This window comes from Lynx canadensis, chromosome E1 (assembly GCF_007474595.2).
Source record: "Lynx canadensis isolate LIC74 chromosome E1, mLynCan4.pri.v2, whole genome shotgun sequence".
Classification (NCBI taxonomy): domain Eukaryota; kingdom Metazoa; phylum Chordata; class Mammalia; order Carnivora; family Felidae; genus Lynx; species Lynx canadensis.
In genome coordinates, this window is record NC_044316.2 from 27,050,279 (window position 1) to 27,062,486 (window position 12,208).

A 12,208-nucleotide genomic window follows, 5' to 3' on the forward strand; every position below is an offset into this window, starting at 1 on the left:
TAGGTGACTTTTTTTTTTTTTTTGTAGCACAGGAGCAAAGGCAGGTCAATGACAGGGATCAGGACGAGCTTCAGCCAGACTCACTGGGAGAATTCCCCCCATGCAAACGTGCCAGGTCACCTTCACTTAATACAGTTCTGAGGCAGCACCAGGACCTTCTCAACATTTACAATGGAGTTTAAATATTTTGCAATTTAAATGTTGTAAGTATTTTCTCAATATTTACCATAGAATTTCTTCAAGATCTATGCTCATTTAAGTCTTTGCCCAGGGGCACCTGGATGGCTCAGTCAGTTACTTGACTCCTGATTTTGGTTCAGGTCATGAGATCAAGCCCCATGTTGGGCTCCACAGTGACAGTGAGGAGGCTGCTTGGTATTCTCTCTCTCTGCCCCTCCCCTGCTCACACTCTCTCTCTCTTTCTCTCAAAATAAATAAATAAACTTAAAAAAAAAAGTCTTTGCCCAAATGTCACCATCTTAGTAAAATCTTTCCTGAATATTCTACTTTAAAAGCACAACTTCCACCCCAGAACTCTCTCTTCCCCCTCTCTTCCTGTTTCATTTTTCTCTATAGCACTTATCATTCTCAAATATACAATATAACCTCCAGGTCTATTTTACATATTATCTCCCATTACTACAACATAAATTACATGGAAGGCAGATATTTTCATTTATTTTGTTCAATGCCGTGTCCCTTGTGTTTAGAAGACTGCTTGCCATATAATAGGTCTTCAGTAAGTAACTATGGAGTGTGTGTGTGTGTGTGTGTGTGTGTGTAAAATCTGAGGGGAACTTGGTTTCAGATGCTAATCGGAAATCTGCTCTAAGGATGATGTATCTATGAAGTTTATGTGTTATAATTTTCAATTGTACTTTGTTACACTTAGAGAAAAGACACTCAGGGAGAGACCAAAGTATGGTGAAGTCAAATAGGTCTCTTTTTTATTTATCTTTCTGTTTCTGTGTCATGTGTGTTAAGTCTGTTTTTCTTTCACTGCCTTTCTCTAGGGAGAAAGGAGCTATGTGAACTCCAGGTTGAAGAACCCAGCAGCCCTCAAGCCCCCACTCCCACCCCACCCCACCCCCACCCCAGCTGCCAGGCTTCCGGAGGAAAAACTCAATATAAACCACCTGGCCAATTACCATCCTAAATTTACGGCACTGTGGGTGGGCTCCCAGGCTAGTAAGCCCCATAGGAAGAAAAAAAAAGCCCTGCATAGGTATAGGATCAAAGAGATATTTTATTGACAGGCATAGATGAATAAAACTATCTCAATGTATTATCAGAAAAACACTGGTCATCATGATCATTATGGCTAAGTTTGGTGTGCAGAAACAGTGGATATCAGCTGCTGTTCTGAGTATTCCAAATTAGTAAGTAGCTAAACCCTACTGTCCATAGGTTCTGGGCAGCATGTGTATGAACTATATCTTCTGTCCTAAAGCTCCAGGGATTTGGGTCCCAGAATGAGAGCTCAGACTTGAGTCTCTTGCTGAGAGAGGAATCATTCCACAAAGTGGAGAGGGGAGAGGCCCTGAGAGAGAAAGTGCAAACACATCACACACATGCAAGAGCTGTGGGCTCAGCAGTAATTTCCCTGACACTTCATTATTCCTTGACTCCGTGTGTGTGTGTGTGTGTGTGTGTGTGTGTGTGTGCGCGCGCGCGCGCGCTGTGTGATGTGTACACAATAGAGGAATGTGGTTCGAGAATACGACCTATTGTTCCATGGTAGCATGTTCAGGGTAGGCGGGAGGTAGAAAGAAAACTAGGGAAGTAAGACTATATCTCTATTGAACAACAACAAAAAAGCCAAAAGAAAAAAACATTTAATAGCCCCCAAGCCACAGGGCACTTGCAAAATGTCATAACTGGATTCCAGGGGACAGAGTACTAGATCTGAAGTCTACAGAAACCCCCAGACCTAACCCCATTTCTGTTTCCTGGCACCAGAAGCATCACTTAACCACTTTTGTTTATGACTGAGAACTTTCCATTTATAAGACTGGGATAAGTGAAAGTACTTCACAGGATTACTGTGAGGGTGAGAAGAAATAATGGAATGAAAGCTTGGAGCACCAGCTGTTTTATGTCTACCTGTAGCTTTCCTCTCTCATATGATGACTGTAAACACCCCTGAGGGTAAGGATGAGATCTCATTTACTTTTGTATCCAACACAAAGGCTTTTAATAAACCTTTGTCAAAGGAGTGAATCATTTTATGCGAAGTAAAGAGCAAAACCAACTAACTCAGATTTATCTTCCGTCTATAATCCTGCACATCTTTAATGGAATAAGATGACAAAAAAGGTTGGGAAAACAGAAGGGCAGAAAATTTCTAGATCCTCAAAACCAGAACTGTGGCTCCTAGATCACCCAGAGAGGGCCAGTGGCCATGCAGGGGTAACAGAATAGCCAGGACCAGTTTTTCCCACAAGGAGCAAATCAAGGCAACTGTAGGGATCTGTGACCATCTTGCCATCATGAAACATACCATCTAGGATCTTTCTTTCTAATTCTGAACATTTCAAGGGAGATTTGAAAGATGGAATCTAGGGGTGCCTGGGTGGCTGAGTCAGTTAAGTGTCTGACTCTTCATTTTGGCTCAGGTCATGATCTCACAATTGGTGAGATCGAGCCCTGAGTCAGGCTCTGTACTGACAGTGTGGAGCCTGCTTAGGATTCTCCCCGCTCCCCCACCCCGCCTCTCCCCTGCTCATGCTCTCTCTCTCAAAATAAACTTAAAAAAAATTTTTTTTAAAGTAAATAGACTTCATATTTTTAGAGCAGTTTTAGATTCACCGGAGAAGGCAAGGAGGCTTTCCCTGTATTCCCAGCTCCCCCTAATGCACAGCCTTCCCCAAAGTCCTGCAACCTACAACTGCACTCTGCAGGAACTTCTGACCACTCCTCCAGGCTCTTCCAAAGCTAACTATTGTCTAACTAACTGCAGGTCATATGAGCCAGCTTCACACTGACCCTGTGCAATTGACAGTACAGGGAATTTATGGCATTTTACATGGAATAAATTGTCCTCCCGAAGACAGGAAGACTCATTTCTCAATATTCCCACAATGATAGGGCAGAAAAAAGCACATGAACATATTTGCCAATAATAAAAACATCTGCCAAAAATAGCAATAGCACAAGTTTATTTTCATTGAACATCTATACCTCCTCTCACCCCGGTGAAGTGCTCATCCTAAGTACCAACAAGACGTTAAAAATATTTGTTGAGGGGCACCTGGGTGGCTCAGTCAGTTGAGCATCATCTGATTTCAGCTCAGGTCATGATCTCATGGTTCATTAGTTCAAGCCCCACCACTTTGGCTCAGATCATGAGTTCATGGTTCATGAGTTCAAGTCCCATATTGGGTACACTCCTGTCAGCAGGGAGCCTGCTTCAGATCTTCTGTCTGCACCCCCCACTCCAACTCTGTCCCTCCCCGACTTGCACTCTCTCTCTCTCAAAAATACATATTTAAAAAAATACTTGTTGAGTTAAACAGCAAAGGAATGAACGTCTAGTAGGAAAAGTCCATTCATGACTATATTTGACAGTGGACATTAATTAACATGTTTGAGGATACCTAGCATAGAGCCTAGGGCCTGGGTAACATGTTCTGAGAACATTTACTGGAGCAAAGAGCATGGGCTCCACAGTCAGACTCCTGGACACCTATATCCTGGTTTGGCCACGTAACGGCTAGGTAACATTAGATATACCATTAACCTCTCTAAGCCTCAGTTTCCTCATCCATAAAATAGGGATTAAAATATGAACTACTTTCTAAGGATGCTGTGAATATAAATAGAATAATGTATGTCTGGAACACAGTAAACTGTCAGGAAATGGTATATGCTGCTATTATTATTATTATTATTATTAATTAAATTGAAAAGCAGGTGTGTGTGTGTTTGTCTCAGGGGCAGGTGTGAAGGAATGAGTAGAAGGGGACTATCAGAGAAAAGGGAAGAAGAGTGTGGTAGACAAGAGTGTGCCAGGAGTTGCTCTTTGGGCCCAGTTTCCTGTCCTGGACTAAGATAATCCCGCAAGGCCGTAGGAAGACAGTGGAAGAAAGAAATCTTTTAGCATGAGGCTCTCCCTTCCTCCCTCTCACTGCCAACCAGACTCCTCAGTACTTACATATTTCCAGCCCAGAGTGGTTTTGCAGTTTTCACAGTAAATGTCTGCAACTGCATGCAATCCTGTTAGCAACACTCGCTCTTCTGCAGGCCCGCAGCCCACATTAACTCTGTGCCAAGGGACAGAGAGAACGGGTAGTTAGTCACACATTCATCATCAGTCATTCAAGCTGAGCTTGCAGCAAAAAAAGAAAAAAAACAACTGAGCACAGATGCCTCAAGAGAAGCCAACACCAAGAAGGGCATCATTTAAGACTGAGAGTGGTAACAACCCTGAAAAGGTAACCACGTGGAAACATCACCATTGAAATGATTTTGAGATCTGCAAGTTCTGATTCAGTGAGTCTATGAAAAATAGTCTTCATGGTTGAGACTTTGCTTGGAATGTTTCTAACTAATGCTTCTAACCCAAGGGGACAAACAGACGGCCACATTGTGAAGACCATGAGCTGAGTCCTCAGCTCAGAGCTTACTGAGGACTGAATGCAGCCAAACATGGCAACATGACATCAGCACCATGTTGTCCCAATTACAAGGATGAACGAGCCCCATATTATCTCAAGTGGAACATGCTAGATTTCCATTCTCACAGTTTATCAGGCTTGTGTGAGCTTCACCCTCCTTTCCCAAGTAAGAGGCTATGAATGATGTGCCCAGCAATGATGGAAGGCCCTACAGGCTGCAGTCAAGGAGACTCTTCACTAACCGGGCCTTTCCTCTAGCCTGAGCTTCTGCAGCAGACATCGGGGTCTGTTGTTTGACCTCCCCTCTTCTCCAATGACTCATGGTTATGACCCGGTTATGACCATGGTTAGACCTGGTTATGAAGCCTCCATGATGAGGCTCTCAGAATCATTTCAACTTCTTCTCTGTGAGACTATATAGCCCTCTGATCCTCTTATGTGCTTACTATGGGTAGTAAATGTATACTTTTTAGCCAAAGATGCTGCAAAATATATATATATATATATATATATATATATATATCCCCACAAAGATAACTGGCTTCTAATTGTAGAGAATAATGTTCCACAGGGCTTTTATTGTGGCAGAGAAGGCAGGGCCCAGTGTTGAATTAACACTGAGGGCTGCTTTTCCCCCACCCTGCAAAATTTGCACCAAACAACGGATGTACCATTCAGAGACACTTACACTGAGTTAAAGAGGTATGCTCGTCCTTGACTTCCTTGGAACGACTGAAATGCAAGAAAACAAATCGATAGTTAGATATCCATTTCACCCACCCATTTGGGAAACCAGCCCCAAATCACAACAATCATGACCTTCCAGGATTGACACAGCAAAAAAAGAGCACTGAGCCATTTAATAGTCCAGCTGGCAGACAGCATGGGGGAGGACATGAGGGCAGAATAAACAGAGCTAAGAGTTTGGGCCAGCCCACACTTGGACTGTTTTCACTAGCCCAGGTGAGGAGATACAAAAACCAAACTCCACAATAGAATTGAAAACTTCTTCCCTCCTGACACCATCTGTTTTATTAATACCCCCGAGATAATCCACATTGGCCTTTCCTGGATCTTGGTTTCAGGCATCTGTGCTGGCCACAGCTTTCCTCTGAGTTGGCTAGGGAAATCAGTGTGTGCACTCTTGCTTGCCCTCTTGGTCTAACCCTGCAGAAGACAGCAAAGAATCCCCAAGGCAAGAAAGAATAAACCTCTAAACCTTCACTCCTCACTTCTGGGAGATTCTAACTGCTATGACAGTTACAATCCTCCTAAATTCCTTTTGAGGTGTAAGCAATTTGATCTCTAGATCACAGGAATGCTCATCAAGCAGCAATCCCATTTTAAATTCTAGCTTAAATACGAGCTTCTTTCTTCCAACTGAAGGGGTAGCAGGCAATAGGAGAAACATGAGCCAGAACTTGCCACACAGTTTGGCATCTACTTCCATTAACACAGGCCCTATCTGTGTTTTCCTCCTCTGGTTACATTGAAATGTCTGGCTGACATGAGCCATCCGTGTTCTGCATTGCTGCCTGCATTTTTAATGCGGTCTGACAATCGTACTCTGCATCAAACATCCCAGTCTTCTCTGAAAACCACTCTAAAAACAAACAAATAAGGGACTCTCTCATGACCTCTACTGCTCAGTGGCTGGAGAAATCCGGTGGTGGCTGGTTAATAGATGACCAGAGGGTAGGAGAGAACCAGACAGGACACAGATCACTGCACACCAGACAGCCATTGTCAGAAATGCAGGACTACAGGGATCAGTGCTGCCAGCCAGAAAGAAAGACAAAATTTTTGACTTGTGGAAAAACTGCCTTTGGGGCAGCTAGATTGCTGGTTGCCCAACAGAAAAATGTACCAGAAGCCTTTGCTCTCAGGTGGAGCTCCAAGCAGCATGCAGATGTTCCCCAGCTGCTGCTCAGACCCAAACCAGCTTTCTTTCCTTTGGGTTTTGGAACATTCCTGAGGAACATAAGAGCTCCAGACTGGAACTGAGCATGAATATGAGTGTCCCAGCCTCAAAATCTGGAGGTCTGTGCCACGTGTTTGGAAGAGACGTGTCCCTGTGACACAGATTATGGATTTGCACAACCTGTTAGTTCAGCCTTGGGGCACTAGGCACCCAAGCACTGCCAGGGTAGCAAAAGCCTCACAATCTGGCCCCACCAACCTCTGCGGTCTCTTCTCTTGCTGGAGTGTCCTTTGCTCTAGTCAGGCCGAACCACGTGCAATTCCTGGAATTTTGCGTTTCAACAACTTTGCCCACGATATTCCTTCAGATGGGGAGGCTCTTCCACCTGACCTATGCTAGGCCTGGGCTCAGCTTCCTCTCTTTCGTAAGGCTTTCCCCGACCCCTCCCCCCAGAAGAGGCACGTGTTGGCACCCATGTACTGGACACCTCTTGTTCCTTGTCTGTTCCTCTTTCTTAGTCCTTCACATACTGGATCTAATTTATCCGCTTATTTTCTAACTCCTTCACTAGATCGTGAGCTGCCTGAAGGTACAGGCCATGTCTTCACTGTCCCTCTGAACCCCTACCACACAGCACATGATCTGACATACTGTAGGTTTTATTATTTATCCCACAGCTAAATTGCCTCTATTTGCCTTTTTTTCTCTAAACAGTTTTATTGATGTACAACTGACATAATAAAGTGTGCATATTTTTAAATATTTATTTATTTTTGAGAGAGAGAGACAGAGCATGAGCAAGGGAAGGACAGAGAGAGAGGGAGACACAGAATCTGAAGCAGGCTCCAGGCTCTCTCTCGGCTGACAGCACAGAGCCCAATGTGGAGCTCGAACTCATGAATCATGAGATCATGATCTGAGTCAAAATAGGACTCAACCTACTGAGCCACCCAGGCACCCCTAAACTGTACATATTTAATGTGTACTATCTGTATGTACCTGTGAAAACATCACCACAATCAAGATTATGGACCCAAAAGTTTCCTCTTGTCCGTCTTCATCGTAGATAGCCTTTTCCTCCCCTCCTTGTCCCTTTCCCCACTCATCCACAGGCAGCTGCTGCTGTCACTACAGTTTGTATTTTCTGTTTTCTTATAAATGAAAATCACACCCTATGTAGGGTTTTTTGGTCTGGCTTCTCTCATGCAGCGTAATTCTTTTAAGATTCATCCATGTTGTTGCATTTTATCAAAAGATGCTTCCCTTTTTATTGCTGAGTTATTCCATTCTATGGATTTATAAAATTCCTTTATATTTGGTTTTTGATAAAGGATTTAGACTAGTCCATCTCCAAGTCCCCTCCCAGCTCCAAAATTATACTTCTTATGATTCCGTGGTTCTAAGTTATGGATAATCAGGAGAATCATCCTCTAAGAAACATTTGTTATGAACTTCAAGTTCAGTGCTTAGAAAAATGGGGCTATGGGAAAACAAATGCTAGAAGAAAGCAGACAGGAAAATGACAACACAAAGCAACACAGCTCCACCATCTGTAACCAGACAGATGGATTTGTTTATCAAAGAAATCTGTTTATCAAATTTATCAAATTTGTTTATCAAAGAAATATAGATTATCTACTATGTCTAGGCATAGGCAGGAATGCAGGGAGAGAGGCAGCATTGTAAGACTTTCCAGGGTAGTAGTATTCCCAGAACATATACAAGACAATCAGGGTAAGGAAAAAACACTAAATTTTTAAACTATTTTTATCTCTAAAAACAAACAAACAAACAAACAAAACCAGAGTTTCAACAAACAGCCATAGAGATTGCCACTGGGATCTTCCCTGGGCTAGTATGTGCCATCTGTGTACAGAAATCTACAAGGAGGTGTGGGGCTCTCACTGAATGTGTGTGTGGCACTGACAATGGTACCCTTCAGCCTGTGCTTTTAGCATATTGTGAATACTGTTGTTTCTGTGCAATAGGATGACAATAGTGAGACTTAGCTTGTAAAAACAGGATATTTGAACAGTAGGATCCTTGCAGTTTTTTTTGTAATAGGATAGAGCACCACAAAGAGGTTCACGCTTATATCAAAGTACTTAAAAATGTAAAGATAAGTTATGCGTTTTTCTTTTGCAAAAAGATGAGCATTCCAAGCTGGGCTTTGCAGTAAAAAGTAGCTGCCAGTAGTACGGTACTCTGCAATATTTTCCAAAGAATAAATTCGCTAAATCTGCCCCTTCAAAGTAAAGGTGACATTTTAACAGGGAATGGGAATGTAACTTGTTTTCAAAGGGAATTTGTGCTATGGAGAGAACTGGTATTTGGCAATGTTTTCATTTAATATGCTCTTTGTAGTTGAGAATTGATATGACTATACAAAAATTGATTCAAAACGAATGATATTGAGAAGAAAATGCAGGTGGAAATCTTTGTGTTAGAAAAGATGCTACCCCAGAAACAATTTATAAAAGAAAAAGACTGCTAAACGAACTTCATCAAAATTTTTAAACTTTTACTCTGAAAAATAGTTAAAGAGGAAAAGTTAAGCCATAGACTGGGAGAAAATATCCGGAAATCACATATATGACAAAGCGTTTGTATCTGAAATAAGAAAGAAAAACTCAACAATAAGAAAGAAAAAACCCAATTTTTAAAATGAGCAAAAGAGACATGGCTGGCTCACTTGGTTAAGTGTCCAACTTGGACTCAGGTCATGATCTCACAGTTAGTGAGTTCAAGCTCTTTGTCGGGCTCTGTGCTGACAGCTCAGAGACTAGAGCTTGCTTCAGATCCTGTGTCTCCCTCACTCTCTGCCCCTCCCCCGCTCATGCTCTGTTTCTCTCTCTCTCTCTCTCTCTCTCTCTCTCTCTCTGTCTCTCAAAAATGAATGTTAATTTTTTTTTTTTTTTTAATGAGCAAAAGAAACTCTCTGCTTCTCCCCATTCGACAGACATTGGCATCTTCTGGTACAGTGCCAGCAACATTCGAGACAGGATGGTGAAGGCTGGAATACATAGATTTGGCCATATTGGGTGCCCGGTCACCAGGGTTGCTTTTACCTCTGGCAAAGTGGATACTGTCACCATCAATGCCCCTTTCATTGATCTTGACTACATGGTCTACATGTTCTAGTATGATTCCACCCATGGCAAATTCCCTGGCACAGTCAAAGCTGAGAATAGGAAACTTGTCATGAATGGAAAGCCCATCTCCATCTTCCAGGAGCAAGACCTAGCCAGTATCAAATATGGTGATGCTGATGCTGAGTATGTTGTGGAGTCCACTGGGGTCTTCACCACCATGAAGAAGGCTGGGGCCAAGAGGGTCATCATCTCTGCCCCTTCTGCTAATGCCCCATGTCTGGTGGATATGAACCATGAGAAGTATGACAACTCCCTCAACCTTGTCAGCAATGCCCCCTGCACCACCAAAGGCTTGGCCCTTCTGGCCAAGGTCATCCATGACAACTTTGGCATTGTGGAGGGACTCATGACCAGTCCATGCCATCACTTCCAACCAGAAAACTATGGATAGCCCCTCTGGGAAGCAGTGGCATGATGGCCAAAAGGTTGCCCAGAACATCATCTTTGCTTCCAGTGGTACTGCCAAGGCTGTAGGCAAGGTCATCCTTATGCTAAACCAGAAGCTCACTGGCATGGACTTCCTATCCCCACTTACAACATGTCAATAATGGATCTGACCTGCTGCCTGGAGAAAGCTGCCAAATATGATGACATCAAGAAGGTGGTAAAGCAGGCATCAGAGGGCTCCCTCAAGGGTATTCTGGGTTACAGTGAGGAACAGGCTGTCTCCTGAAACTTTAACAGTGACACCCACCCTTCCATCTTTGATGCTGGGGCTGGCATTTCCCTTAATGACCACTGTGTCAATCTCATTTCCTGGTATGACAATGAATTTGGTTATAGCCACCAGATGGTGAGCCTTATGGTCCACAAGGCCTCCAAGGAGTAAGAGCCCACTGGACCACCAGCCCCAGCAAGAGGAAGAAGTAGAGAGCGGCCCTCAGCTGCTGAGGAGTCCTTGCCCCAGCTCATCCCCCAACACACTTGAGAATCTCCTGACTTCCAGTTTCCATCCCAGACCCTCTGAAAAAGGGGAGGGACTTGGAGAGCCCTACTTTATTGTGTATCATCAATAAAGTATACTGTACCCAGTCAAAAATATTAAACGTTTTAAAAATTTTAAATAAGGGGCGCATGGGTGGCTCAGTTGGTTGAGCGTCCGACTTCGGCCCAGGTTATGATCCCACGCTTCGTGGGTTCAAGCCCCACGTCAGGCTCTGTGTTGACAGCTCAGAGCTTGGAGGCTGCTTCAGATTCTGTGTCTCCATCTGTTTCTGCCCCTCCCCCACTCTGTCTCCAAAAAATAAACATTTAAAAAATTTTTTTTAATTTTTTAAATAAAATATAAAATGAGCAAAAGATCTGAGCAGAATTCCCCCAAAATAAACAGATGGTAAACAGTCACATGAAAAGATGCTCAGCATCATTAGTCATTGGGGAAAGTGCAAATTAAATTAAAAATACAATGAGAAATCACTACACACCTATTAGAATGGTTAAAACTTTTTAAGCTGACAAAAACAAGTGCTGTCAAAAATGTGTAGGGGCGCCTGGGTGGCCCAGTTGGTTAAGAGGCTGACTTCAGCTCAGGTCATGATCTTACTTTTGTGGGTGGGTTCAAGCCCCGTGTCTGTGCTGACAGCTCAGAGCCTGGAACCTGCTTCAGATTCTGTGTTTCCCTCTCTTTCTGCCTCTCACCTGCTCACGCTCTGTCTCTCTCTCCTTCAAAAATAAATAAACATCAAAAAAAAAAAAAAAAGAATGTGTAGCAACTGGAATTCTTTTATCCATTGCAAAACAGCATAGCCACTGTGGACAAGAATTTTGTGGTTTCATTTTTACCCAGGTTAATTGAAAATCTATGTTCATGTAAAAACCTGGAGGAGAATTTTTCAGAGCAGCTTTATTCATAATTGTCCCAAACTGGAAACAACCTAAATGTCTCTCAGTTGGTGAATGGATAAACTGATACCTCCCATTTAATAGTAGTCTGTAATAAAAGGGGACAACCTGTTGATATACATAACAACATGGATGAATTTGAAATGTATCAGACTAAGATCAGTGGTTGCCAAAGGTTATGGGTAAAGGGATAGTTTCACTATAAGGAGTAACATGGGAGATGGAATTGTGATCTTCATTATGGGGGTTACAAGACCATATATTTGTCAAAAGTCATAAGACTGTATACCAAAGAGTGAACTTTACTTTGCAAAATTAAAAAAAAAAAATTTAAGCCAATAAAAGTAAGTCATCTCTGAAATCTCCCATTGTACACTGTTTCTTTTTTAGTGTTTATTTATTTTTGAGACAGAGACAGAGCATGAACAGGGGAGGGGCAGAGAGAGAGAGGGAGACACAGAAACTGAAACAGGCTCCAGGCTCCAAGCTGTCAGCACAGAGCCCGATCCAGGGCTCAAACCCACGAACTGTGAGATCATAACCTGAGCCGAAGTCGGACGCTTAACCAACTGAGCCACCCAGGCGCCCCTACACTGTGTTTCTATATTTGTACAATTAGGAATTATAAACAATTTCCTAATACTCTACTTAAAAGTATTCCAAACAAAGAGTCTCAG

The 12,208-nt window shown here is 42.9% G+C and overlaps 1 protein-coding gene and 1 pseudogene across 3 annotated transcripts in view; one reads left to right on the plus strand and one right to left on the minus strand.

Annotated features, from left to right (window-relative positions):
* The window catches only part of YPEL2 (yippee like 2), a 105,897-nt gene that overhangs the window by 45,170 nt on the left and 48,519 nt on the right, over positions 1 to 12,208 (minus strand). For all 3 annotated transcript variants that reach the window (XM_030296870.1, XM_030296871.1, XM_030296872.2), the window contains 2 exons: positions 5,305 to 5,348; positions 4,154 to 4,262 (listed from right to left, as the gene is read on the minus strand). In XM_030296870.1, the coding sequence (XP_030152730.1) occupies positions 4,154 to 4,262; positions 5,305 to 5,348 (153 nt within the window). The remainder of the gene's footprint in view (positions 1 to 4,153; positions 4,263 to 5,304; positions 5,349 to 12,208) is intronic.
* Positions 9,480 to 10,730, plus strand: LOC115501711 (annotated as a pseudogene).